Source organism: Pelodiscus sinensis, chromosome 19 (genome assembly GCF_052426305.1).
Source record: "Pelodiscus sinensis isolate ZL-2025 chromosome 19, ASM5242630v1, whole genome shotgun sequence".
NCBI classification, from domain to species: Eukaryota; Metazoa; Chordata; order Testudines; family Trionychidae; genus Pelodiscus; species Pelodiscus sinensis.
In genome coordinates this window covers 12,703,014-12,730,220 of record NC_143070.1, presented here as the reverse complement: position 1 = coordinate 12,730,220, position 27,207 = coordinate 12,703,014, and the positions used below count along the sequence as shown (strand labels likewise).

Below are 27,207 nucleotides of genomic sequence, written 5' to 3'. Positions count from 1 at the left end.
AACAGGGAGGGTTTTCCCAGAGAGACTTGTTTGCCTTGTATCACAACAGGAAGTTCCTGTGGTTTTGCTCCTTCCTGAATCACAGCCTGTCCTCCATCCTGGATGTGTTCCTCCTTCCCAGGAAAGGACACCCCATCTCTGTGCTTCCTTCCATCTCTCCTCTTCACAAGTGCTCCTCAAATTGGAAGAGTCGAGGCCTCAGTGATATTGACAGCTCCAGTTTACCCTTACCAGCACTGGTGTGCCTCTCCCTTGAAAATGTCTGTGAAAAGGCCAGTCACCTCATTGTTCCTCCTGGACCTGATAATTCAGGATCAGGGTCATCTCCAGCATCTGAGCCTTGAATTGCAGCACCTTACCATGTGGAAACTCCGTGGCTCAATCTGATGGAACTCACCTGTTTGGTCCAGTCAGGGATGTTCTCCTAGGCAGTATGAAACCCTCCACCTGGCTAAATGGAAAAGAGTCACAGTTTGGTCTTCAGAGTGTCTCCCATTTCCAGCACTTACATTCACACCCATGATAATGGATGATTCCTCCACCTCACACAGCAAGGGCTTTCCATAAGAACGGCCATACTGGGTCAGACCAAAGGTCCATCTAGCCCAGTGTCCTGTCTGCCGACAGTGGCCAGCACCAGATGCCCCAGAGAAGGTGGACTGAAGACAATGATCAAGCGATTTGTCTCCTGCCATCCTTCTCCAACCTCTGACAAACAGAGGCCAGGGACACCAATTCTATCCCCTTGCTAATAACCTTTTATGGACCTAACCTCCATGAAATTATCTAGCTTCATCTGGTGTTTAGCAGGCTAATGGGGTCACCGTTTGAACTCTGGCTGACAAGTTCTATGCTGTACCTTTCCTGGCATGTAGCCTGGCTGGTAATTATAACATGGGTCAGGAGAACATCTGAGCTCAAGACCCTGGCGTGTGAAAGGCCTGACACTGCCGTGTTCCTGGCCCGGGTTCTGACACAGGCAATTGGCAGAGCTGCAGCATGGTCACCCATACGTGCTTTGACCTCCCATTCTGCTGTTGCCCAGCAGGCCAGAGACCATGCAGCATGGGGCAGAGCCATGCTGCCACCAGCCAAGCTGTGAGCTCTGCCCCCTCTCCACAACTCAGCCTGGGTAATTGTCTAATTGGAAGGAATGTGAACAATTCCTTGCGGAAGGAAAAATGGCAACTGGCCCTTTGTAACTTGTCCGGTGAGCTGGGCTGCTCATGTCCATTCTAGTACCGCACACCTACCCCTCTGTCAGAACAACATGGCCAGAGGGAAGTGAAGGGCAGTGGGTGAGCAGGACCCTAGATTCTGTGCCATGGAGGTGGGACTTCTAGGAGGCACCTGGACTGAGCTGACAGGCTCTGCTAGAGGGAAACCATCCGGCTGCCCACACACACCCCATTGGAAGGGGCACGATAAACACCCCGAAGCACTTGTTACAAACATGTTTTTCTGTATGTAGGTGCCTAAAGCAGCTTCTAAGACCCTTCGTGAATCCAGCCCCAACTATTCCCGGGGATGAGTCCCCAGGCTCTCTGCAGGGTCTGTGACTCAGGGCGCATGGTGCGAGTTTCCTCCCATCCTTGGGGCTCAGACTTTGTTTTCAAGGGAAGCTGAGACGCGGGATCTCAAGGTGGCTGCTGCCAATCAAAGAGCACTGGGTACTCATCCACGGGAATAGTTGGGGCTGGATTCACCAAGGGACTTAGTGAACCAGCTTCTAAGTCCCAGCAGGGAACAATCCAGGAGGAATCTCATGTTCTGCTGGAGACCCCCCCCCCCCCAACTCCTCTCACTTCCTGGGCCATCTGCTCATCAGCCGCTCTGCCAGGAAGTGACCAAGGTGAAGGATAAACCCAAAGTCAAGATTCCCAGTGGAGTGAGGGGGAGGAAATATATGAAACTTAAGGGCCTTTCCTTATTACAAGGAATCACAGTGACACTGACTCTTTCATTCTGCAGCTTCCCGGTCTCAGGCTCTGTGGATGGGAACAGCTGTGGTTGCATCAGAGGCAGAAGGATTGAGTCTCAGAAGTGCAGTGGTAGTTTCAGATGGATTTGCCAGAAGGAAGCTGCTGTGATATAACAGTGAGACGAAGGAGCCATGTTTGCCTTCTACAGCCTTGACTGAATTAACAAACTAGTCTCCTGCCTAACCAAATACTCACAATTCTATATATTTTTTGTTAGACCCTAAGCTATCACAGGACTTCTCATTGTTTTAATCTTTGTGGTGCTTTACAGCAAGACGGGCTCTGACTCTTCTTTCATGACACAGTTTGCCTCTGAAATGAAGAGTCCACTGTATTTCTGCATTCCAATATTGATTTAAAGGATTGATCTAGGCTAACAAGACAACCCCCTCGTCCTGTGGCTGTCTGCAAAATCCACAAAATGAGGAAATCTATAGGAAGCAGCAATCTCTCAATTTGCATCATGCAAACAGGCAGGCAGTCTGAGATGCACAATACACAGCGTTTACAGCTGTTTGGATTTAAAATTTAAATTATTTATTTGTGCATGTTTGTTAGTATGGCCTGCTGGAGCTGGAACACAGCAGGGACAGCTTCACTATGATCTGGCTCTAGCTGGAGCAAAGAGGGGTAGCCACCCAACCAGTTAATCATGGTGTTCTCCATTTTTGCGCCCAGATATGGTGACTCAGCCTTGGAAAGATGGGGTGCAGTGTGTATTTCCATTATATGGGTACATGTACCCATCCACTCCAGCCCTTTCCCAGGACCCCGCCGGACCCAGTTCCATGCATAGCTGCGGTCAGCGATGGATATACTCAAGCCAGCACAAGTCAATGTGAGGGTCTCTCTAGGCTTCACTGTCACTAGACCAGCCACACCTGGGAGAGGACAGGGAAAGGAAAAGCAGCATTGGTTCCATTCTCATGCCCAAGCACTGAAGGAAACTCCCCAGCGGGCAGGGCCGGGCAGGTCTGTGGCTGGAGAGAGACTGAGGCTGCTAGAATCTGGGAGTTTGCATTGAAACAGCAAGGCCTGGGCAGGGATTTGCATGCAAGTTGCACCCAGCGGCTATAAGGTGTAAAAGGACATTTAAAGGGGGAAACGTCTGGTGGAGTGGCCTACAACATGTCATCACATGTGGAATGGGATGAGGAGGTCACAGGGCTGTAGAAAAAGCCTTTCCGCTGGGTGCTATGTGCTTTAGGACAAAGCTTAGCAGAGTCTGGTGTCCTCTAGTAGCAGCTCTTGGGAATTGATGGAGAATTTTAATCCGAGGGTTCAGAAGGGGGCCTATAACCCCTACCAAATCAATTCCAGATAACCTTCTTAAGCAACCAGCTTTATTCAGGAATGCATTCCAGGGCAAAAATCTCCAGGATACTCTCAGGAAAAGTTTTTGCAACTTCTCAAACAAAAGGCAATGTCTTTTGCACTGGCTTACATGTTGCATGCACTGACCACTTACAGTTGCATGCATATACAGGTCATGCCTTTGCACCAAATTCCCTCCAATCATTACCTACCCCCTCACATTCCCTTCTCAGGCCTTACAACAGGTTCAAACCAGTAAAACAGGTTTAAACCAGTTTCACCTATCCCCTCCTGGTTGTATACCTGTGTCCAAGCACGTACCTTTTTACAAAGACCAGACTTAACATCCAGGTCACACAGAGGTCATACTGACAACAAATTAATTTTATCCTTGAGAACAAGGGCGGCCCTAGACTAGCTGCCAGCAATTGGCACCCTAGGCGAACCGTGAAATCGGCGCCCCCACCTCCAAACCCCTCAATGATATTGCACCACCATTTGGTGCCCCATTTAACTTGGCACCCTAGGCAACTGCCTAGTTCACCTGTATGGACCGCCTGCCCCTGCTTCAGAATGGACAAGAAATAGAACTGGAACACAGACACAGTCGGTAGAAATGAGCTTCTGTGGGGATGAGTAAAGGGGAAAGTGATTCCTTTCTGGAAGTGTATGTCTACACAGCAAAGTTATTTCAAAATAACTTTCCTACCATCTGCACAGCCAAACCAAATTAATTTGAAATAGCGGAGCACTTATTTTGAATTTGGTAAATCTCATTCCATGAGGAATAATGTGAAATTCAAAATAGCTATTCTGAAATAAGTGCTGTGTAGACACTTATTTTGAAATAGGGGGCCTCCAGCCTTCCCAGGGTGCCCTGGTGGCCACTCTCCCTTCCTCCCCCCGCCCCGTCCCCAGACTCTAGCCACAGTGCCTGTGCCAGCTCCAAGCCTGCCAGCCCACAGCCAGCAGTCCCTGTCCCTGACCCAGTGGCCCCAAAACATGAGCCAGCAAGCCACTGTCAGCCAGCCCTCCACCGCTCCCCAGGAGCAGTTTGCTAGCTCCCAGGAGCCTGCCAGGGCTCAGAGAAGGTGGGTGCCTTCCTTGTCCAGGGTGGAAATCACGGACCTTATTCAGGTTTGGGGGAGTTGCCCCCAACATCCATGATCGCCGCACTAGACAGAAGAACACGGCCGTCTATGGCAGGATAGCTGCCAACCTGGCCACCACAGGCCACATGCAAACCCAGGAGCAGGTGCGCATGAAAATCAAGTTGGTCCAATGAGACCCCCAACCCTGAGCCCTGAGCTTCCCCTCCCCCTTCTTCCCCCTTCCAGCTCCCTCCTCCCAAGCTTCCCCCTCCCCTCTCCCACCCGCTCTTCTCCCGCCTCCTTTCCCCAGTCTCACCAGAGTTTCATCCCCCCCCTCGTTTTGTTAAATAAAGAGAGTTTGTGTTCATGACAATACGTGTATTTTATTTGACATCAGGAAGGGGGGGAAAGGAGGGGGAAGTGGAGGGACATGAGGCACAAGCCCCCAGTGGGGCAGACCAGGGAGGCTCTTAGTGCTCCTCAGAGTGGAAACTCTCCCACAGGCCCTCCTGGATACTGACAGCCCTCCGATGGACCTCCCGGATGGCAGACCACAGAAAGTGCAGCCAGGCTCGCAGCAACACATCCTTAATCACTTCCTGGCTATTTAGCCCGAAAAGCACCAATGGAACCAGTTAACCCCGCCCCCTGCAGCACAGCCTCAAAGGGCCAAGGCAGCTATAGAGAGGGAGATCAAGGACATGGTAGAGATGGGTGTAATTTGCCCTTCAGAGAATATGTGCTTCTCTGGTAGCCCTAATTCCCAAAGCAGATGGAGAAATCTGCTTTTGCATGGACTACTGTAAGCTGAATGCTGCCACTTGCCCAAACATCTATCTCATGCCACACCTCTGCCAAAAAAAAAAAAAAGTGGAAAAAGCAACACAAATTGCAGCTTGCAATTTGCGTAGCTTTTTCTGGAAGAATTGTGTAGTGTAGACACAGCCTGAGAGAAAGCCAGTGGGCTGTCGCAGAGAAGTGTTATGCTATTGTGTATGCTCAAGAGTAGCTATGACTATACGTTCCCCATTGTTCTCTTTGGATTCCCTCTGATTGTTTTCCTAACACCAAGCAAAATGAAGGTTGGGATGGGCAGTGGGGGGAGAGCTTTGCCTCAGGGAGGCAGATTCAAGTGACCTCTTCCTTGGAAAAGGGCATATGTTATATTTTTTTACTTGTACTTGATGGGGGCAGCAAACCAACTGTCGTTCTTTTGGGTCTCAGGGAAACTGTGACTGGACAAGTTTGTCTCTGGGAGGTATGGAGACAGGTACTTACAGAGTTTATTCTGCTACCCAGCCCCCATATCCACACTCGAAGTGCCAAGTTGGAGAATTAAGCCATGACAAATGTCCAAGATGACAATTAGGAAGCCTTCTTCATACTTGAGGCTAGAATTAAATTTGCAGAGTTGATGAACCCTGGAAACAGTGAGACACAAACAAGAGATGATGATAGGTAGCCTGACAAGGGGCATCAATGGAGAACTGTTGAAAATCCTGAGCTTAACACCATTCAAGGGTGAATGATGGTTGCATGATACTGAACACCCAAAGACTCCAATGACAACTTACAGACATAATGGGGGGCTTTTGCCATGGGACCCTGGGATTCGGTCCTGAAATCCAAGCCTCAGAGGAGCCCCGAATCACAACCAACCAAGCCCACCTCCTCACTCATGCGCAATCTTTATTGGCCCGTAGGTGAATGTAAATGCTGCTTTTCATACTGTACTTTCAATAGACACGGTGTGCTTCTTAGAAGCAAAACGTATCTGAAGCTGGGTTGGAAGTGCTAGACAGGAGCAGTTTCACAGGTAACAGTCTGGCTTCCCTGGGGCTAATCTTGTTATTTCTCTGCCCCCTTTCACTGCAGCCTCCTATGCCTCTGTAAGCACATCAGGTTTGTTGCAGATCCAGCGTCTCTCACTGGTGCATTGCAGGCTGTTGATTCTGTTCCCATCCAGATACGTGCAGTCATCATCTCCTGCTATTGGAAACCTGCAAGACAGAAGCCACAAATAGGAGCTGGGCATTTCCCATTGGTCACAGGCAGGGGGCAACACTCACGCAATGCACGGAGCTGCTGCATTCACAGCACCTCAGTTCCCCTTCCCATACCAGCCCCAGGGCCCTCTCCCAGTCCCTTCCCCCCACTCCAGCTAAAGGCAAGGGTCTCAGATGAACTGGCCTCCATGGAGCATTGATAATGGGAGGATATTCTCATCCCAGTTCCTGCTCTGCCCACACAACTGGGTTTGGACAGGCCCCTCCAGGGCTGACTCTCTCCCCCAAATTGCCCCAGGCACGGGTTCCAGGAGAGTGGGCATGCGGTGAGGAGCAGCAGTGACGCCTCACAGAAGAGCTGGGGCCAGGGCTCCCCAGGCACTTCCCATCAGCTCTCAGGCTGAGTTCTTGGCAGGACAGGCCACGCTTTAGGGAGGAGGGTGCTAAAGCGAAACACCAGCAGCACAGAAGCAGGAGCACAGACCCAGAGGCCATGGTGTGACCCAGCCACTCACAAAGAGTTTCCCCATCAGAGCTGCAGGCCAGCACTTCCCACCTGGTTACAGGGTGGGATCAAGGCCCATATGCAAACCCTCCCACTCTCCTTATTCAGTAGCCAGGTGCTGGGCTGTATGAAGGATTAGCACTACTCTGGGCAGGCTAGGTCTCCCCTCACACCATTCATCTCTGGCTCCAGATGGGTCATGATCTGTCCCAGAGATGGGCCAACTTAGCCCCCACCAGAATCACCCCAGCAGATTTCTGATGGCATGACAATGGTGCACCCAGATGCCTTCTTCTGGCATGGACCCCATGGGGTGGCAGAACATAAGAGAGCATAAGGACAGCCATACCCAGTTAGATCAAAGGTCCAGCCAGCCCAGTGTCCTGTCTGCCCACAGTGGCCAGTGCCAGGTGCCTCAGAGGGAGAGAACAGAAACAGGGAATTCTCAAGTGAGCCCTGCCCTTTCACTCATTTCCAGTCAAACAGAGGCCAGGGACATCATTCCTCTCCCTGCTCCCTCCCCCTGTTCACCGCTTTCAGCTAAATCCCTGAACCCAAATGTAGCAAACGACACATGAAAAAGAACCTTCTCTTAACATTTATATCTAAGGAAAACGGAGCATGTTTTCCCCTGCATGCCACAGTGTTTTGGCAGGAGCAGCCCGAGGCCAGCTGCAGCAGCTGGCACCCTAGGCGGGGTGGCGCAATCGGCGCCCCCTGCCTGGATAGCCGTCAATGGCCATGACGTCATCATCGGGCACCCGAGCCAGCGGCGCCCTAGGCAGCTGCCTCGCTCGCCCAGGCTCACGGGCCGCCCCTGGGCTTTGGTTCCCCCTCTACAGGGCAGTTTGGTGGTTTTTATTGTCAGAAGGAGGCTGCTGAAGTGAAGTTTGTAACCCTGATCTACACAGATCTGAAGGCTTCACCCATCACTAATACACCGAGCATACAAGAACCTGAGCACTCTCTGGCTGTTCCATAGCACTGATGGAAGGGGGTGTCAGGCTGAATTTGGGATCTCTGACACCAGGATCTCAATGCTCAGGGAGCTCACAGAGGGGAGGAAAAGACTCACAGGCCGTTGAATTCAGTGCCATTGGTCCATTTCCAGGGCTGCCCCGGGGCCCTGCAGAGTCCGATCCAGTAGTCAGAGCTGCCACTGTAACGCAGCATAAAAGCCTAGAACAGCAGAAGTAGTGGGGGTGTCAGAGCCCTGTTTAGTATTGTGTGAGGTTACGACTGATCAATGTTATAACATATATACAAGTGTATGTTAATTAGTGCTGACTTGTAGGATTATAAAAGTTAAAGGATTAGGTTAATTAGAGTTGATTTGTAGGATTACAAAGGGATACCATGGCTCAGTATTTCGGGGAACTAAGGAGCAGACATAAGTAGATAAGCTGAAATGCAAGAACCTGTAGCCTGAAGCCTGCAAGAATTTAGCTTGGCTATTGTAGGACAAGAAATGATGATTTAAGACACTGAGTGAGAAATAACCCGAAAGCTTAGGGGGAAAGAGGTGCCGACAGGTAGTAACAGTGCAAGTACAGCCAGGAAGGCTAAATTTAAATGATAAAATCATGTAAACACAAATATTGTTTCTAACATGTGCCTTAGCCACAAGACAAAGGCTGCACAACAGTGTCCATGTGAACAGTCTATAGAATGTGTGTCCCTTGTGTTTCTAGGGGACACAGACCAGTTCCTATGGGCTCTAAATCCAGAGCAAAAATAAAGATAAATTGAGACTGTAACCACCAGAGATAAGCCCAAGGCAGCACAATTAACATTAAATTCAATCAAGGGCTACAGCCCGACCCTGCTGCTCCCCAGCGCTGGGGTGGGAATCCCAGGGGTGCACAGAGGGGTCTGAATGTTCTCAGGGGGTGGCTGGAGATTTGCCCCTCCCCCCTGCCCAGCGCTGGGTAATTCAGTATTAACCCCCCCAGCCCAACCCAGCTCCCCCCATCCCAACTTCCCGAGGGCTGGGGCAGCGCTTGGGAGCTGCCGGGTCCAAGTTCCCACTGCTTGCCCCCCATGCCGGGCCAGGCTCTGTGTGAAACCCTCGCCTGTTGGGCAGCTGGGCTCCCTCCAGCCCTCCCCAGGGAAGGAGAGAGATGATCAGAGCAGGGGATGCTGGGAGGGGCCAGGACTGAGAAAAAACTCTCTCATCCCATCCCCCACCATCAGCTGGCTGCCCTTTCTCCTATCCAGGACGGAGCTCTGGCTCTTCAAGTTGAGCTGGGATTTCATCCCCTTTCCGCCTCATGAAGTACACCAGACACCTGAACCAGCCCAGCCCTGGAGAGGGATGGTCTTCTATGAAGAGGGCCAAGAAGGAGCGATTCCACACTGGAGCGAGTGGTCACACCTGACACCAAAGGAGCCCTGAGCCCAGCCAGGCCAGACATGCAGGGCTGGAAAGTCCATTGGCTCTGGGCTCCCAGCTGCTCCACAGCCACAGGGCAAAGCCCGGGCCCTGCTCCTGCAGCCGCTGAGCCCAGGCCAGTGCAATGAGAGAGTCTCACCATTTCCTTCAGGGTGTCAATACGAGCCAGAGAGGCCCCCAGGGCAGAGCAGTTGCTCCGGCTGTCGGTCCAATTCCTTTCAGCCTCGGAAAAATGGTAGCATTTCCCTCGGTACCCGACCCAGTCATCCGGGCACGCGGGGCCCGGCACACGTGGCGAGCGCCCAGGTAACGACGCTGAAATGAGACAGGAACACCTGGGTAAGGGGGGACCTGCCTGAGAGTGGGCAGAGAACTCCTAAGACAGCTGAGACTCCTCTGCACCCGAAAGGGGCTGAGAGGGTGTGAAGGAGCCAGGGGGACGCTGGGAATCCAGCCCCCGAGGGGGGTTACCTGTCCCTGGTGTCACTGGACCACTGTCTTGGTTCACATTCAATAAGGATGCAGCTGCTGTTTGTCAGAGAACTGGGCCAGGCTGCGGGTCAGAGCAGGGGGTGGGCAGGGCAAGGGGGTGGCAGAGGGAAGTGGCTGTGGTCAGGGCTGGCAGCAGGCAGGAGAGCGACGCTGGGTAAGAGGCGAGTTCAGCAGGGTTGGCCAGGCCGGTTCCCCGAGGAATGTGGCTCACCTGGGCCACTGCCCCCTGCTCTGCACTGGGCTGCCCAGAAGGGGGCTGAGGGGAGGGTGGGAACAAACTCCCTGCCCTTCGCCAGGCCGAGCGCCTGCTGCCCGGAGCTCCCAGCACGGCCAGATGCAGGGTGAGGGAGATGCCTCGCAGGAGACATTTGCCTGGCAGGAAGGATCACCCAAGCCTGGGGGCAGGGACACAGTGAGAGCAGCTGGGGCACAAAACCACACAAGGCTGAACAGATGAAGTAACTTTCAATCAGCCACAAGGAGGCGCCAGAACTGCAGCAATGGAAAGTAGCCTCTGACACTGGTGCCCCCCCCCCCCCCCCCCCGTGGCCAGGTGTGACTTGTGTAGAGACTCTTCCCCCCTCAGCTACAAAGGCCCAGTTGCTCTGCCTGCAGTATGATCCTTTCGGGGCCATCAGAGAACTGCTGTGGGGCCACCCAGAGCCCCTGGAAAGGGCAGAGTTGCAGATGAAGAACCAGAGGCAAGTTAATAGGATAATTATGGGGAAAAGTCACTAAGCCAGTCCACACACCTGCCACTACCCGACCAACCTCTCAGCCTTAGGCATTGGTGCTGGTATCACAGCCTCCTCAATGATTTATGAAAATTGGCTGATGAATATGCATAACTTGAAGATGCTTTAGGCAAAATGCCGCATATGATATATGGTTTTTAAAATTACAACCTGCTAAATGTGTATGTTTTATTTTGGTGCATGTTAGGCATCATAAAAAAGGGATAGAGAATAATGTCAATATCATCTTATTGCCTCTGTATAAATCCATGGGATACTCACATCTTGAATACTGTGTACAGATGTAGTCGTCTCATCTCAAAAAAGATATATTGGCATTGGAAAAGGTTCAGAAAAGGTCAAAAAAATTATTAGGGGTTTGGAACAGCTGCCAAGAGAGATTAAAAAGACTGGGACTTCTCAGCTTAGAAAAGAAGAGTCTAAGGAGGGATATGATAGAGGTCTATAAAATCATGACAGGTGTGGAGAAAGTGAATGAAAAGTTTTTTACTTATTCCATAACAAGAACTAGGGTCACCAAATGAAATGAACAGGTAGCAGGTCTAAAACAAACAAAAGGAAGTTTTCCCTCGTGCAATGCACAACCTGTGGAACTCCTTGCCAGAGTAGGGATGTTAAATATATGTTATTTTACTAGTCGAGTAGTCAATGGAATTTCCATCGACTACTTGACTAGTTGATAGGCACTTCCACATTCCTCCTTTGAAATGTACAAGAGCCCCTGTTTGTTCAAAAAATCCTCCTAAAGGGTAAAACTATCAAATTTGGTCTTCAGTTTCCTCTTACCATAACTTACAGCCCTGAGCAAGGTGGGTAGTGCAACAGATGCTCACTGCTGCCACCCAGTGTGTGATTTGTATCACTTGTTCCAGGGAACTGCTGCAGCTGTGAGAGGCACAAATTCACATTTCATACATACCCCGTAAGGCGCTGGGGGTACGTCTACACTACAGCGCTAGTTCGAACTAACTTAGTTCGATTTAGTTAATTCGAACTAAGCTAGTTCGAACTAACGCATCTAGAACTAAAAACTAGTTCGAACTAGCGTTTTGCTAGTTCGAACTAGCAAGTCCACATTGAGTGGACTCTGAACAGGGCTTAAGGATGGCCGGAAGCAGTGCCGGCAGGGCATAAAAGGAGGACTTAGAGCATGGAGATACTGTCTCAGGCTAGCCGAGGGCTGCGCTTAAAGGGTCCCGACCCCCACCCCGGACACACAGTTCTAAGGGGTGCCCCGCTTGCAAAGAAGTTCTGGCTTGGAGTGCCCTGAGTGCCCACACTGGGCACATCACACCACTCGGCCATCAGCCCGGCTGCACTTGCCGCAGGCTGCCATCTGGGGAGAGGGAGTAATTGGGGGGCTGCAGGAGAGCTTCCACCCCCAGAAGCCCGCAGAGCCAGCCCAGTCCTCCCCATCGGGGGCTCGTACCCCATTCCTCCCTCACCTCCTTCCACTTACCCTTCCTTAGCCCCCCTTCTTATTGATGTACAAAATAAAGATAACGTTTCTTCCAACATTGACTCTGTCTTTATTGAAAAAAAACTGGGGGAGACTGGGAAAAGGAGGTGGGAGAGGGGAAGAGAAAGGCTGGGAGAGGGGAGGGCAACTAACATGATCAGGGGTTGGGAACAGGTCCCAGATGAAGAGAGGCTACAGAGACTGGGACTGTTCAGCTTAGAAAAGAGGAGACGGAGGGGGGACAGGATAGAGGTCTCTAAAAGCAGGGGTTGGGTGGAGAGGGTGCATTCAGAAAAGTTCTTCCTGAGTTCCCATAAAGAAGGACTAGAGGACACCAAAGGAAAGGAATGGGTAGCAGGCTTCAAACTAGTAAGAGAAAGTTGTTCTTCTTCACAAAGCAAATAGTATACCTGTGGAACTCCTTGCTGCAGGAGGCTGTGAAGGCTAGAACTAGAACAGAGTTTAAAGGGAAGTGAGATAAAGTGATGGAGGTTGGGTCCATGGAGTCCTATTAGCCAGAGGGTAGGAGTGGTGTCCCTGCCCAAAGTTTGTGGAAGGCTGGAGAGGGATGGCACGAGACAAATGGCTTGGTCATTGTCTTCGGTCCATCCCCTCCAGGGTCCCTAGGGTTGGCCGCTGTTGGCAGACAGGCTACTGGGCTAGATAGACCTTTGGTCTGACCCAGTACGGCCATTGTAAGCTCAGGGCTCAGGGTCGGGGGTCTCAGTGGACCCCCTTGATTTTCATGCACACCTGGTCCTGGGTGGCCAGGCTGGCAGCTCTCCTGCCCTAGACGGCCACTTTCCTGTGCCTAGTGCGGAGATCGTGGACGAGGTCCACGATGTCCGCACTAGCCCAGGAAGGTGCCCGCCTCTTGCGGTCCAGGGCAAGCTCCCGGGAGCCGCCAGCCTGGTCCCGGCAAGAGGGGGTGGGCTGGGGGGCATCGGGTGGGTGGCTCTGTGCCGTGCCAGGTGCAGGGTCTGCTAGCTGGGTGCTGGCAGGCTTGCACCTGGCACGGGCACCGTAGCCAGCCCGTGCCCCTTTAAGGGGTCCGGGGCCGGGAGGGGGGCATAGAGTTTCCCTGGTGTTGGCCAGAGTGGCCACCAGGGAAACCTGGGGAGGGCTAGCCTCCCACTAGTTTGAACTAAAGGGCTACACAGCCCTTAGTTCGAACTAGCTAGTTCGAACTAGGCGTTAGTCCTCGTAAAATGAGGTTTACCTAGTTCGAACTAAGCGCTCCGCTAGTTCGATTCAAATTCGAACTAGCGGAGTGCTAGTGTAGCACCTATTAAAGTTAGTTCGAACTAACGTCCGTTAGTTCGAACTAACTTTGTAGTGTAGACATACCCTGGGGGAGAAAGTATGACATAGCCAAACTGTCTCCATTCCATACAGCCCTCCTCGGAAAAATCCTCCATGTCTTTTGGCCCAGAACAATTTCAAATCAAGATCTAGTTATAAAGTGCAGTCAAGAAGACAGGAGCACTAACATTGCCAGGAGGTGTTGGAGATGGATTGGCCATGTGTTTTGGAGGGAAACTGATCCCCTCACCCGAGCAGCCATGAAGATGGACACCTGAAGGCAAGAGAACATAAGAACGGCCGTACTGGGTCAAACCAAAGGTCCATCTAGCCCAGTAGCCTGTCTGCCGACAGTGGCCAGCACCAGGTGCCCCAGAGAGGATGGACCAAAGACAATGATCAAGCGATTTGTCTCCTGCCATCCTTCTCCAGCCTCTGACAAACAGAGGTCAGGGACACCAATTCTATCCCCTGGCTAACAGCCTTTTATGGACCTAACCTCCATGAAATTATCTAGCTTCTCTTTAAACTCTGTTATAGTCCTAGCCTTCACAGCCTCCTCTGGCAAGGAGTTCCACAAGTTGACTACACGCTGTGTGAAGAAGAACGTTCTTTTATTAGTTTTAAACCTGCTACCCATTAACTTCATTTGGTGTCCTCTAGTTCTTCTATTATGGGAACTAATACATAACTTTTCTTTATTCGCCCTCTCCACACCACTCATGATTTTATAGACCTCTATCATATCCCGCCTCAGTCTCCTCTTTTCTAAACTACCAAGTCCCAGTCCCTTTAACTTCTCTTCATATGAGACCCATTCCAAACCCCTAATCATTTTAGTTGCCCTTTTCTGAACCCTTTCCAAGGCCAAAATATCATTTTTGAGGTGAGGAGACCACATCTTTACACAGTATTCAAGATGTGGGTGTACCATAGTTTTATACAGGGGCAGTAAGATATTCTGTGTCATATTTTCTATCCCTTTCTTAGTAATTCCTAGCATCCTAGTTGCCTTTTTGACCACCGCTGCACACTGTGGAAGTTTTCAGAGAACTATCCACGATAACTCCAAGAACTCCAAGAGAAAATGAGGCTGCCTGAAAACATGGCGAAGAGCTGTTGAAGTTGAGCTGAAAAAAACAGGGGCACAGCTAACAAACCAGTGAAAAACTTGCTGGAAACAGACAAGAGTGCAGGAGCTTTGTCACTGCCCTAAGAGCTGGGGTGTAATGGGACTATGATGAAGATGCCAATGACAGACCTGGATGTGGTAATATACAGACCAAGCCCAGGGCCCCTTCCAGCAGTGCCTAAGATGTTCAGGGCACAGCAAGGAGCCCTTCATTTCTGGAAGCCTCTGACAGGTGCCATCTCTCCATCTGCTCCCACTGTATCCTGAGGGCTCCCAGCACCCCAGGCTCACAGATCCCACCTTATGGAATGTGAGCCATGTGGCCAGAACAGCAGGGAGCTCACAGCAAGTCCTAACAACAGTTAGGGTTTCAGGCAGCAAGCGATGGGAAAGAGTATGGATGCAGGGGGACTCACGTCTGGTAAGGCACCCCCTGCTGGGCAGTGCTTACAGACAGCTGCCAGTGGGGGTCATCCACAGCCCATGCATAGCAGCCAGCAAGGAACTTACACTACACCACACCTACACAGCTGCATGTTCTGTGTGTGGGTAAGTTTGGCTTTGCTCACAGCCCTCCGGTAGAGGGCAGCTGATGTTGGTGTAAGGGTGGTGAGGCAGTTGCATCAGTGCGAATACCTCACACAGATGTGCTGGAGCTGCGTGTCTCTGATAACTTACTGCAGTGACCGCCAGGGCAAGCCCCCTTCTGCACCACTGCAACACATCCACATGAGCAATTGCACTAATGTAACTATCAATGTCACGACATCAGCACAGAGGATTCCTAGTGCAGACAGAGCTGGATTCATCCCCCTCTGCCAGTTGCTCCAGGGGCCCAGTGATCAGAGATAAACCCCACCCCTGACAGTCTCTCTGCCCCTCGCCTCCGCCTCTTCAGACCAGGGGCAGACACAGCCAGGCTCATGTTCAATAGCAACAGCCACTCTCGGCACCAGCACACACCACCTGTGGAGTTGGAGGAGTCACTATCGCTGCGGGGCCTTGCACTGCAGAGGTCATTCATTGGTGGGTTCCACACAACATTAATGGCGGTATCTCTGCTCATTTCAATGACAGGCAGCACCTGCCAGCCCGTCCCTGGGCACGAGGTAAGGACACAGGAAGGCCAGGCTGGTACCTCAGGACGACAGGCTGCAGGCAGGGGGCCCAGCTCACTGCTACCCTGCCCCCACCCCGTCAATCATCCCCCCGCACACACATCCACACAGTCTGGTGTCAGTGACTGTATTTGGGGCCCAGTGAAAGTCACTGGGACCTCACATGCTCAGAGATGGGCTGGGGGAGCTAGTGACAGTCAGACCCGACCCTCCCAGCGAGTGCCCAGGGCAGGACCTGGGAGGGGGCAGGAGGTGGCTCTGGGAGGAGTATCCCCCACGAGGCCTCAGTGCCAGGGGCAGCAGGCCAGAAGGAGATGCTGTGACTGGGGCAGTTCGGGGGAAGAAAGGGCGAGGAAGGGGGAATGTGCAGAAAGGGGGCAGGGAGGGCTGAGAACTCACCTGCCAGGGCAATAACTGTGATGAGGAGAACTAAGGACACGACTCCCAAGGCGACTGTACATTTGTTGTAGTTAAAACGAAGCCCTGAAACAGAGAGCCCTGTCAGTCCGGGCTGTGGGGCCACATCGCACTGACAGCACCAGGGCTAGGGCTGCCCTAGGACATACCCCATTCCGTCCCTTGCACCTCCCGCCGGATGCTCTGGGAGAGGCGCTCAGGCAGCAGGCAGGCTGGGGCTGGCAGAACAGCCCCCCCCCCCCCCCACCACCACACTGCCAGCCAGGCCAGCACCAGACCAGTGAGCTCAGGGCACAGAGATGTTCCAGGGGCAGGGCCCCCCAACCCGCTGCCCAGAGCCCGTCCCCGCATATGGGGTCTCACCGGGGTACCATGCAGCCGAAGGGGGAGAAGGAGCCAGGCCAAGAGGGGCCAGGGCTGTCACAGGGGGTCTGACCCACCAGCGCAAACAGCTCCTGCCCAGCCACATGCCCAGCGCTGTGTGAGCCAGGGATCAGTGCCTTTACCTGCCCTGTTACCTGACTCCACTCCAATCCCCTGTTGTCCACTGGCTCTTGAAGCAGGAGGTGCCTGCAGCGGCACTCGGCTCTCAACATCCCCAGATGCTGTTGCCATCGTGTCTCAGCCACGCTTGGGCCGGGGATGCTGCTGCAGGTGCTGGGCCGAGCCAGCCTTAGGGAAAAAGGCACCCTTGGCAAACTTGTATTTTGGTGGCCCTGCCACCCTCCCCAGGAATGGAGCCCACCCCATTTCCCTTGGCTGCCATGGGCTTCCCCGCCCCTGGACTCCAATCCTGTGCCCCCTTTGACATTAACTCCTGCCCCCTACTCCAACACAGTTTCCCTAAGCCCAGCATTTTGCAGCCTTCATCCCAAATCCTGCGCTTCCCTCCCACCTGCACCTCCAACACAAGCCCTGCATTGCCAGTCTGCCTACCACACTGCCTCCCTGCTCGGTACCACCCAACCCCTCATGATCAGTAACCACCAGCCCAGTGGCCCCTCACTCAGAGATCACCACAAATCCCTATGCCCAAGGCCTTCCCACCCACAGACCCCTCACACCACTCAGCACTCCCCAAACTGCCCAGCACCCCATATTCCTGAGGGTATTTGGCATCAACAAATTAAATTTTCTGTGCAAAATATTTTAAAATTCTGCAAATGTTATCATATATATAGTAGGCCAGTGTCTGTGAGGCTGTAACGCTGTAGCATTACAGTCTTGCCTCTGAGGGGGCGCTCTCTCCTCCCACTGTGGCGCTCGACTGACTTCTGCACCGCTTAGCCGGGCCACGATGGGGGAGCAAGTGGCGGCAAGCGGCCGTCTGGGGTCTGCGGTCCTCATGCAACACCCCAAATGGCCGCTTGTTGCTGCTTGCTCCCCCACTGTGGCCCAGCTGAGCGCACAGAACTTAGATGAGTGCCACAGCGGGAGGGGAAGAGAGGTGGGGCAGTGACATACCGGGCCTCCCATGGTAGCACTCAGCTGAATTCTGCGCTGCTCTGCCGGGCTGCTGCAGGGGAGCCCAAACAGCCACTTGCTCCCCCGCGGTGGCCCGGCCGAGCAGCGCAGAACTCAGCTGAGTGCCACGGCAGGAGGGGTAGAGGGGAGGGGCAGTGACATACACACACTCAGCCCCCAGACATGTACATCACTGGGGTAGGGTGCAAAAAAAATCGGACACCCTTGATTGGGGGTGAGAGTGGGGAGGGACTGGCTGGGAGAGAAGCAGGATGGAGGGGGTCAGAGGCAGCGTAGCTGGCCAGGGGAGAATGGGGGAGGGGCAGCCGGCAGGAAGCAAGCTGGTCAGGGGTGGAAGTCAGGGGCAGCGAGGCTGGCCGTGGGAAATCGGGAGGAGGAACTGGCTGGCAGGGGGCGGGGAGAGGGAATTGGCCAGCGGGGAGCCAGACTCACGTGGACGCATGCAGAGCCCAGGGTGTGGTCCGCCCTGCTCATGCATACCCGACAGAGACAGAGGAAAGCAGAAAGAGTGAGAGGCAAAGCTTGTTTTCCTCTTCCAAATCTATGAATGGAGAAGAGTGATGGTCACTGATTAACCACTCACGTCCATACTTTCTTGCAGGGGCAGATGACCGTTTTGCGGGGCCCTGGGCAGCATAATTCTGTGGGGCCCCCCCTTTGCCACAGCGCATGCGTGGGGCTTTCTGAAGCGCAGGGCCCGGGGCGGCCGCCCCGTTTGCCGTGCCATATATCTGCCCCTGCTTTCTTGTATTATCAATACATTTGGGTGAGCATGCCCACATCCATCAAAGAGAGAATTAAATTAAGGCACAGGCGGTAACCAGCCCCCTGCCAGATCCACAGAGTCACTCAGTCAGTAGCAGCTGTAGGAACAGAATCTAGGCCTGTGGTTTAACGGTTACACAGCGTTCTCCCACAGCTGGGTTCAAACTGTGTGCTCCAGACAACCACCCCTCTTTTAGTCACAAAGTTGAATAGTAACTCACATATGGCATAGATGGGGTTAATAGCAACTACCGTTGGACAAGTCCAGTTGTGTATTTGCTAGCAGAATCTGGATGGAACCTTCATTCCTTCACCTGGGCAGGAAGGAAGGAAAATCCTTATCTTCCTCACATCATTCCAAGGGAAATTGTATGTCAAAGTGATTCCCTGCTCCACAAAGGGAAATGCTGCCCGAAGGGAAGAGGGTGTTGAGTAGGGATGTTTTTGCCACTAAGAAAATATATGATCAAGAAAGAGCTACAGGTGTAGAGAACCTCCCCTCTTCCTGCAAACAGCTGTCAGTGTGGTGGTGGCAGGGGAGGCAGCTGGTCAACTGAGATCTGGACTGTTTGGGCACAGCTTCCCTTCAACGTAAAAGGGCTCAAAAGGGTTGTAAAGTTACATAGGTCACCTAGGCACTGCGGTAATAGAAATCATGATGTTTCTAAATCCCCTGGATGGCTGAGAAAGTCTCACTCCCTGTAGCCAGCTCTGATGTTAGGATAGTTGGTGTTTTCCAAAGCCCAGCTCCTTAGGGCAAACAGGTAGGGGAGAATCTGAGTTTTCAGTTTTTAAAAAATGAAGTGATGTTTCCAGCCTTTGTGGATGCAGAGAAAAGTTTGAAATGTGACCTGGTTCCACGGTAGAGGCTGAGAAACCAGAAAGTAAAGAGGAGAATTCCGATTTTAAAATCTCATTTTTTGGAGTCCTGATTTATTTAGAAATGCTTAACACAGAGAGGGACAACTCAGATCCTTTGTGGCACGGGGCAGAGGGAAGCCTGTATAACACATTTAACTAGCTTCAGCCTTTAGTTCAGTTCTCTGCCTGCGTCCCCGCGGTGCTCCACTGGAGGAGAATAAGATGTAGGTGCCTGGGTCTCGTGCTGATCTGACAGTTTCAGTTTCTCAGAGAGGCCATGAGTGTGGGAGGAGCCTCCGGCTGAGTTCCTGCATCTCCCGGTCCCCACACTACAGCGCCTCTTCCGGGAGGAACTGCAACCCTTCCAGACAATGTGTTACCCACACTCGGGCATGAGTTGTGTTGTTTGGCAGTGAGTGGGAAACTGATCAAGCGGCAAGGCCATATTGACACTGACTCAAAATACGCACACAGACTCACATTTCTCTGTCTCACCGGAAAACAGTTCAAAACCTCAAAACCCACAGATCCCAGTTCAGAGTTCACCTTGCCACAGGTTGAAAACAGCTGGAGCTGAGCCAGGCACCCTGAGCCCTGCCTCCCAATACAACCCCAACCCCAGGCGCTCTGTGGTTACATCTACACTGCACATTTATTTCGGAATAAGCTATTCTGGAATAGTTAAGCATGTCACCATTAGGGAAGCCTGCCTCAGACTAATTTTGAGGTTTCCCTGCAGTGTAGACGTGCTATTTTGAAATAAGCTATCTCAATTTAGAGCCCTAGGAGGAATAATTTAGGCTAAGTCTACAGTATAGCCTTTTTTTAAAAAAAAGCTACGCAAATTGTGCTCCACAATTTGTGTAGCTTTTTCCGATTGCTTTTCTGCCGTTTGGCCTCGTCTAGATGGGGCCAAACGGAGGAAAAGCCTCCTGTTTCTGAGAAACCCTTATTTCTCATAGAACGAGAAATACAGGGCTCCCCAAAAGAAATACAGGGCTCCCCATGTTCGCTTTTCCACACAAAAAAAAAGCGGAAAAATCCTGCCATCTAGACATACCCCCAGAATGGCCCTGGTGAGGGGCTATTTCGAAATAGCAGAAGTGGAGTGTCTACACACACCTTATTTTAAAATAGCTATGTTGGAACAGGTGTTATTTCTCATAGAATGAGGTTTGCAGAAGTTGGAGTAATCCGTCCGTTATTTCGAAATAACTCTATTGCTGTGTAGACACTCGCAGTTATTCCGAAATAACTTTGCTGTGTAGATGCACTGTGTGTGTGTGTGTCGCCTCTCTCCCTTTGTTCCGCTGCCCACCAAGCTGTTTCACGCCCTCCCACCACCACCAACCACGCCAGCCCCAGTTATCCAGGGGGGCCGCATGATCCCCTGACCATGAGGGCACTAGTGTAGCCAGATAGCTTCAACAAAAATACCTGACATGACATCACAATGGACATTCCATCTCATTTAGAACATACCCGACATTTCCATTGTCTCCATTTGTTTCCCGCACAGAAAGCTCAAATACTGGCCTGTCTGATTCAAAACCAGACACCTGGCAACCCTGGGGCACAGGGAGGGGACTCAGCTTCCCCCTCCCAGAAAACCTCCCCCTCTGGGGTCTACGTGGGGCTGGGTCGCTCTGCATTCAGCAGTCCGGGCAGAGGGGCAAGGCAGAGGCGCCAGGACAGGCAATGCAGCCAGGCAATGGCCGGAGGCGGAAGCGGGCGGGTCCCTGCATTAGCCGCTAGCGGACCCGCAACTAGGCAGCGAGCCCGGCTTTCCCGCTCCCTTGGAACCCAGACAGGCGGGGACCGGAGCCCTTTCCCCCCCGGCCCTGCCAAGCCCTGGCCCGGGCAGTCTCTTACCCCAGCGCTCTGGGATCTCGGGCGTGGCGCTGCCAGAGGCGGACGCAAAAGAGGAAGCCTGTTCGTGTCCCAGTGCCGGGGATGAAAGAATCACGTGGAGCCAGGAGCGGAGGGGAGGAGCAGCGCGAGGAGTTTTTAGGGTTAAAGGCTTCGCTTATTGGTTACTCGTTTGCAGGGCTACAAGAAGGGGTGTTGATGGGACCATCACTTACTGGCTCGGTGCTGTCAGAGTGGACCCCTTGTCTGGATTGATCCAGGCTGAGGCTGATGGTGGCTCCCCATGTGTGCTGGTTCTGTGAAGCCACCTGCCCCCCTCCCACATGCTTCCTCCAATAAAGGCAGTTGGGGGGGGGGGCACAGGTGGGAGCCAGTGCTTAGGTAGGGAGCCAGCTTAAAAGCCAACTCCCGTGAGCACTACCTCCATGCTGTTGCCTCTGTATCAGCAATACACTGAGGGTATGTCTACACTACCACCCTAGTTCGAACTAGGGTGGTTAATGTAGTCAATCGAAGCTGCAAATGAAGCCTGGGATTTAAATATCCCGGGCTTCATTTGCATCTTGCTGGGTGCCGCCATTTTTAAATCTCCGGTAGTTCGGACTCCGGGCCCGTGGCTACACGCGGCACGGAGTAGGTAGTTCGAATTAGGCTTTCTAATTCTAACTACCGTTACTCCTCAGAACTAATTAGAAAGCCTAATTCGAACTACCAAATTCATGCCACGTGTAGCCGCGGGCACGGAGTCTGAACTACTGGGGATTTAAAAATGGCGGCGCCCGGCAAGATGCAAATGAAGCCCAGGATATTTAAATCCCAGGCTTCATTTGCAACTTCGATTGACTACATTAACCACCCTCGTTTGAACTAGGGTGGTAGTGTAGACATACCCTGAGGGAGAGACAGCTTAGCAGGCAATATCAGAGGCAGCAGGATGGGGGAGCAGGCGGGTTACTGGAACAGACCCTCTCCATGGTGGGCCTGATCCATGGGATGCCAGAGCAGCCTCTGCCTGCAGGGAGCTCGGGCACCCTGCAGACAGGGGCTGCAGGTGGGAGCTGATCTGCACAGGGAGCTGATTTTTAAGCTGGCTCCTCCTTTCACCCCGCACTGCTCTCTCTAGGAATGGGGCTGGTCATGCACTGGCTAAAAATAACCACCAAAAATTATTATGGCAACATGATTACTAAAATAAACAATATCTTACATCCGTAGTTCTGAGAGGAAGCCTTCCCCAGGCATACAGTCAGGCGCTCCATCATAGTTGTGGCAAATCCAAGTTGATGAAGTGATTGTGGAGGGCCCAGAGGTGATGACAACGTGTAAGTCAGGCAGCAAAGACAGTCCTGATGTTATGGAGGACGCTCAGCAATTCTATGTAGAAGAGATTCAGCATCTTGAGGCAATAGAAGGGATGTAGGGTGTGTTGCTGTGCAGGTGGGTGGAGTTGGAAGGCTGAACAGATGGTACCATCTGGGGTGATCATCTGCTCTATGCATCCATTGAAGGGGGAGCCACACAAGCACTGGCCAAGCTGAAGCTGTGTGTTTGTGAGATGGCTAATCCATTCTTGAGTCTGTGTTATGTCCAAACAGAGCATCGACGTGCGCACAGACAGCAGTAGAATCTTCCTTGGAACCAAGGCAGCACAGAGTTCAGCTGCGTAAGGACCAGGGCACTGTCTGTTCTCCATGAAAAACTGATCCCGGGCCTGCTTGTTAACCTTCGTCAGGGATGTCAGCAAGATGGCAGCCTGTGGAGGATTAACAAGTGTAGGATTAGCACCATTTTCTTCCAGTTACAACTGCTGCACAAGCGTGGGCTGTGCTTTCTTGGGGAGTCATAACCAACCCTCCTTCCCTCCTGCCCCACTGTAAAATGCATCATGATCACAGTTTCTGGAGAGAGTTTTGTTTTCCTCCAGGTAAATAGTGGGAAGTTTTCTTCAGAGGCCTGCTTGTCCCTAGCTGAGAGTTTGTGTGCTCCAGCCCTGCAGTGGAGTGGTAGGGGAAGGGGAGCTGAGCCTTGGAGGCCAGATCAGGCAAGCGAGGGTCTGCATCCAGTCCCCGGGGCTGAGGTTCCCCATCCCTGCTCTGTGCCTACAGACTCTCGCTCAGGTAATGGTTTCTTCCCCTCACACTCTACTCCCTGTGAAAGCAGCTCTCACTTTGAGGTTTTGAAATTGAGACATCAATAAACTCAACCGTGATGCAGGTTTCCAAGTGTTTATGTTGTGTGAAACACCCCAGTGTCACAGGAACACCTCACTCAGGATGAGCAGTGGGATAAGGCAGGGAAGCAACCCCAACACCCAGAAACATCAGGCCCCCTCGCTGTCAAAGTGATTCCTCAAAGCCTCCCTGATAGTGATGGTCACAGCATGGCCTCCTCAGATGTCCTGAGTATCTGACTACTCAGACTGCACCCAGGTGCCAGGACTCATACTCCTACCGTTGGGCAAATACTTCACCCTCTCTCACACACACACAAATTACCTAAGCAACAGCATGCTGCCCCCACCTTGGAGACGTTATCCTCCAAGAGGTCTAGCCTGCCATACAAACACCTCCATCTAGCTTTCAGTCTGCCAAAGGCACATTCAACAACCATGCGATGGTGGCTTAGCCTGTTGATGGACTGCTCCTTACTGCTGTCCAAGTGCCCCGTGTAAGGCTTCATGTGCCATGGCTGCAAGGGGTAAGCTATGTCACCTAGGATCACTATTGGCACTTCCACATCCCCAGTGATATTTTCTAGTATGGAAAGAAAGTGCCAGCTTGCAGCTTTCTGAACAGGCTACTGTTCCTGAATATGCATCATGCACCTTTCCAGAGCATGCCACATTTATGTCTGAATCACTCTCAGCGATACACAAGCACCTAAGCACCATGGAGAAGTATCCTTTACTACTGATGTACTCTAAGGCAAGATTTGGGTAGCTCTGTAATTGGGATAGGTGTGCCATTCATTGTCCTGCCCCAGTTAGCAAAGCCCATATCGGCAAAACTAGCCACTATGTCATCCACATTGCACGTTTTGCGCAAAAGGGACTTTTGCCTGAATGGGAGCAGCATAGTATTTCCGCAAAAAGCACTGATTTCTTACAGTAGGAAGTCAGTGCTTTTGTCGAAATTCAAGCGGCCAGTGTAGACAGCTGGCAAGTTTTGCCGGAAAAACAGCTGATTTTCTGGAAAAACTGGCCAGTCTAGTGGTTTATATTTTCCTTGGCAAGATGGTCAGGGGCCAAGATGGGGATGTATGTTCTGTCTGTTGCCCCACCAGATCGAGAGAAAGCTATTGTGGCAAAGCCCTCCATTATGGTATCCAGGTTTCCCAGAGTGACTACTCCGCATAGCAGAAGTATACTGATGTCCTTGGCCACTTGTATAACAATAGCCCCCACTGTAGATTTCCCCAGTCTGAATTGAGTTGCAGTTGCCTGGTAGCTATCTGGTGTTGCATGGGAATTGCTCTGTGGAAGCTTGAGCTTCTCCACTGTCAGATCAGGTCTCATTTGGGTGTCCCTACACATCAGAGCAAGGGAACGCCATTCGCAAAGTTCCATGAAAGTGACCTTGCTCATTCTGAAGTTTTGCAGCCACTGTAGCTCATCCCATGCCTGCAACACTTCGCAGTCCTACCAGTCTGCTTGTCTCATGGTACCAGAAACAGCATTTCACTGTGTCCAGAGGATCCAATGCCAGCTGTACTAATTCGCTCAGCACAAGGGCTTGCCTATACAGTGTGCTTATGGAAACTTGAGAAGGACATTCCTCCTCACCTAGTGGTAATGGACCTCTTGTCCATTCATCTGAAGAAGTGGACTGTGTCTACAAAAGTTCATGATACCATCTACGTATTTTGTTAGTCTCTAAGGTGCCACAGGACAATTTGTTGTTGTTTTTAAAAAAAATTTTCAATGATTTTAACTGCAATCCTGGGGAAATAAGGAAAATTGCTCGTTCCCCATCAAAGTAGGATACTTTGGAGTAATATATAAATTTGTATTTGTGCCAGGACACTCAAAGGGACCATATTGGTACCAATCCTGGTACCTCTTTTGATTGGTTATCATACAAAATTGGTCATAGGTTAGCTTAGGTAACCAGAATCTTCCACTTAATCAGCCTCATCAGGCTTGATGACTATGATTACTTATTCCGTAACTCCTCTCTGTATTCCACACAGACCAGTGTCTGTATCAAACACATTACATCTCCAGATGTACTTACCCATTATTTTCTGCTCCCCAATAACTTGTGGTTTCCTATTGGGCTGTTAGTCTGTACAAAGATGACTATATTAGATATTACAGGCCTCAAAATTTATACTGCCTTGTCAAAGCAAATGTCTTACAGGATACAAGCCTGTAGGTTGCTTGCATTACTGCTGCATCTAATGCAAAGCAGACTATAAATGTAGACATCAATATAACGAAGCTGGAATACAGTTGGAGTAAATATAACAAAGGCAAACTAGCCCACCAGCTATAGCTCCCCCTTAATAAGGTGATTGTTAATGAACCCTATAACATAAGATGAGGACTTGACCCTTAACCCAATAGATAGCAGATAGCTAAAGTGGGAAATGCCACAAGTTTAATGAGTATGTGTGCCTTAAGGGCTTGGAAAAAATTTGATCCTGTGACCCTGCACTCCAATCAACCATAAAGATAATTTAAGATGTATAAACAGTAGTAGGATATTGGCCAATATTGCCATGTTATCCTTCACAACCAAGCCTCCTGCATAGTTAACCTGGTAGGTTATCAACAACAATGACAACTGATCTTGTCAGTACCTTCCTTCTAGACACACCACAGTGTGTCCGCCTTATAAACATATTGTAATTACCAATGTACTGAGACCCTTCTTTAGAGCAACTGACCACTGGTGAAATTTTCATTTGAGTGATCCATTACCAAGGGAGGCACATTGCTGGGTTCATTGTAGACATTATCTTCAAGGTGATGGAAAATAGGCAAAAAGGCTATGAAGAGGACACATAAGGTTTTGCTGTAATGATCTTAATATGAGTTTTAATTAGTGCAGTGCCATACCTGATTTGTTTTAGTGACACTTTTTGATAAGAATTAAACTGGTGGCTTTTTCTGTTTCCTGTTATAAAACAGCAATTATCAATACAGTGTAGTCATTGCTAATTCTTGGTTAAATGTATGATCTTCTTCAATCCTAAACATATAAGAAGCTGTAATATGTTCATCAGGCCTGGGCAAAATACGGCCCGTGGCCCACCTAGCCACTGGATCCAGCCTGTGGAGGCAGTGGGGAGCCCCAGACAGATTCCCATGCAGCCCCCCACATGGTGTGCAGAAACACAGCTGCTGGGCTCTGTTTCTGTTTTAAAACTGGAGGGGACGGGGGAAGTTTTAGGAGCCGGCCCACCCCCAGCACATTCCCATTGGCTGATTTCTGGCAGAAACCAGCCAATGTGAACTGCTTGTTGGAATAATAGGCTGTTAAGAAGAATCAAGTCCCCTCTCCTAGGCTCAGTTATTCGTGAAGACATGGCCAGGTGCTCAGGCAGGTTGGTTGGCTGACAAACATTTTTAGCTCTGCAGGCAGGCAAGCTAGTTTGGCACCTGACAAGTAAGTCTCTTGGCCACAGCCTGCTTCTGGCACCCCAGCCCTTTCCTGCCCCAGCTCTCTACTCCCCACACTCAACATACCCAAACTCTCTGTCCCCCTCTTACACCCATACCCCCTCCCAGATCTGGCACCTCAATCTCCTGCCCCAGATCACAATCCCCTCCTACCCTAAGTCACATCCCAACTCCCTGCACTCCAGTCCCCTGCCCTAGGTCATAACCACCTGCCCCACCCCAACTCCCTTCCTGACTCCAGTCTCCCTCCGGCACCCCAGTCCCTTACCCCAGGCTTCCTTCTACAACGAACCCTCCATTCCAAACCCCCGCATCTCCATTAATATCATGGAAGAGTGCGGCCCTCAAACACTTTCCAGAATCTTGGAGTAGCCCCCCATCAAAAATTATTGGCCACCCCTGATGTGCATACTGCAAACAGAACTGATTTATGTCATACTATATCCATAGCTACATCGCACATAGACGTATCCACGCTGAAGCTACTAATGAGAAGATAAATTCCTGTTCAGTTTACTAAAGGGCTGTGTCTAGACTGGCAAGATTTTCCGCAAAAGCAGCTGCTTTCGTGGAAAAACTTGCCAGCTGTCTACATTGGCCGCTTGAATTTCCGCAAGAACACTGACGATCTCATGTAAG

At 51.4% G+C, this 27,207-nt stretch overlaps 1 protein-coding gene across 3 annotated transcripts; it reads right to left on the bottom strand.

The window, feature by feature from the left end:
- Positions 1-4,737: 4,737 nt before the first annotated feature.
- Positions 4,738-21,393, bottom strand: LOC142823224 (C-type lectin domain family 2 member B-like). Of its 3 annotated transcripts, none has more exons than XM_089770562.1 (7): positions 20,949-21,391; positions 18,437-18,529; positions 16,472-16,637; positions 15,948-16,031; positions 9,430-9,605; positions 7,974-8,077; positions 4,739-6,387 (listed from the first exon to the last, which is right to left on the bottom strand). In XM_089770562.1, exons 3-7 carry the CDS (start codon positions 16,578-16,580, stop codon positions 6,267-6,269), a joined length of 594 nt encoding a protein of 197 aa, XP_089626688.1. In that variant the 5' UTR covers positions 16,581-16,637; positions 18,437-18,529; positions 20,949-21,391; the 3' UTR covers positions 4,739-6,266. The 3 variants fall into 3 exon arrangements, with proteins under 3 accessions (XP_089626689.1, XP_089626688.1, XP_089626690.1); XM_089770564.1 differs by having other exon boundaries at positions 16,484-16,637; XM_089770563.1 differs by lacking the exon at positions 18,437-18,529 and having other exon boundaries at positions 4,738-6,387; positions 20,949-21,393.
- Between the last annotated feature and the right edge of the window lie 5,814 nt (positions 21,394-27,207).

Bases quoted from the DNA above. Each gene is read 5' to 3' on its own strand.
- LOC142823224 (XM_089770563.1), bottom strand. From the start codon at position 16,580: ATGGCAACAGCATCTGGGGATGTTGAGAGCCGAGTGCCGCTGCAGGCA. The intron at 16,032-16,471 runs GTAAAGGCACTG...TCTCTGTTTCAG, and splicing joins GGAGTCAGGTAACAGGGCAG to GGCTTCGTTTTAACTACAAC. The intron at 8,078-9,429 runs GTGAGACTCTCT...CTGCTGTTCTAG, and splicing joins TTGACACCCTGAAGGAAATG to GCTTTTATGCTGCGTTACAG.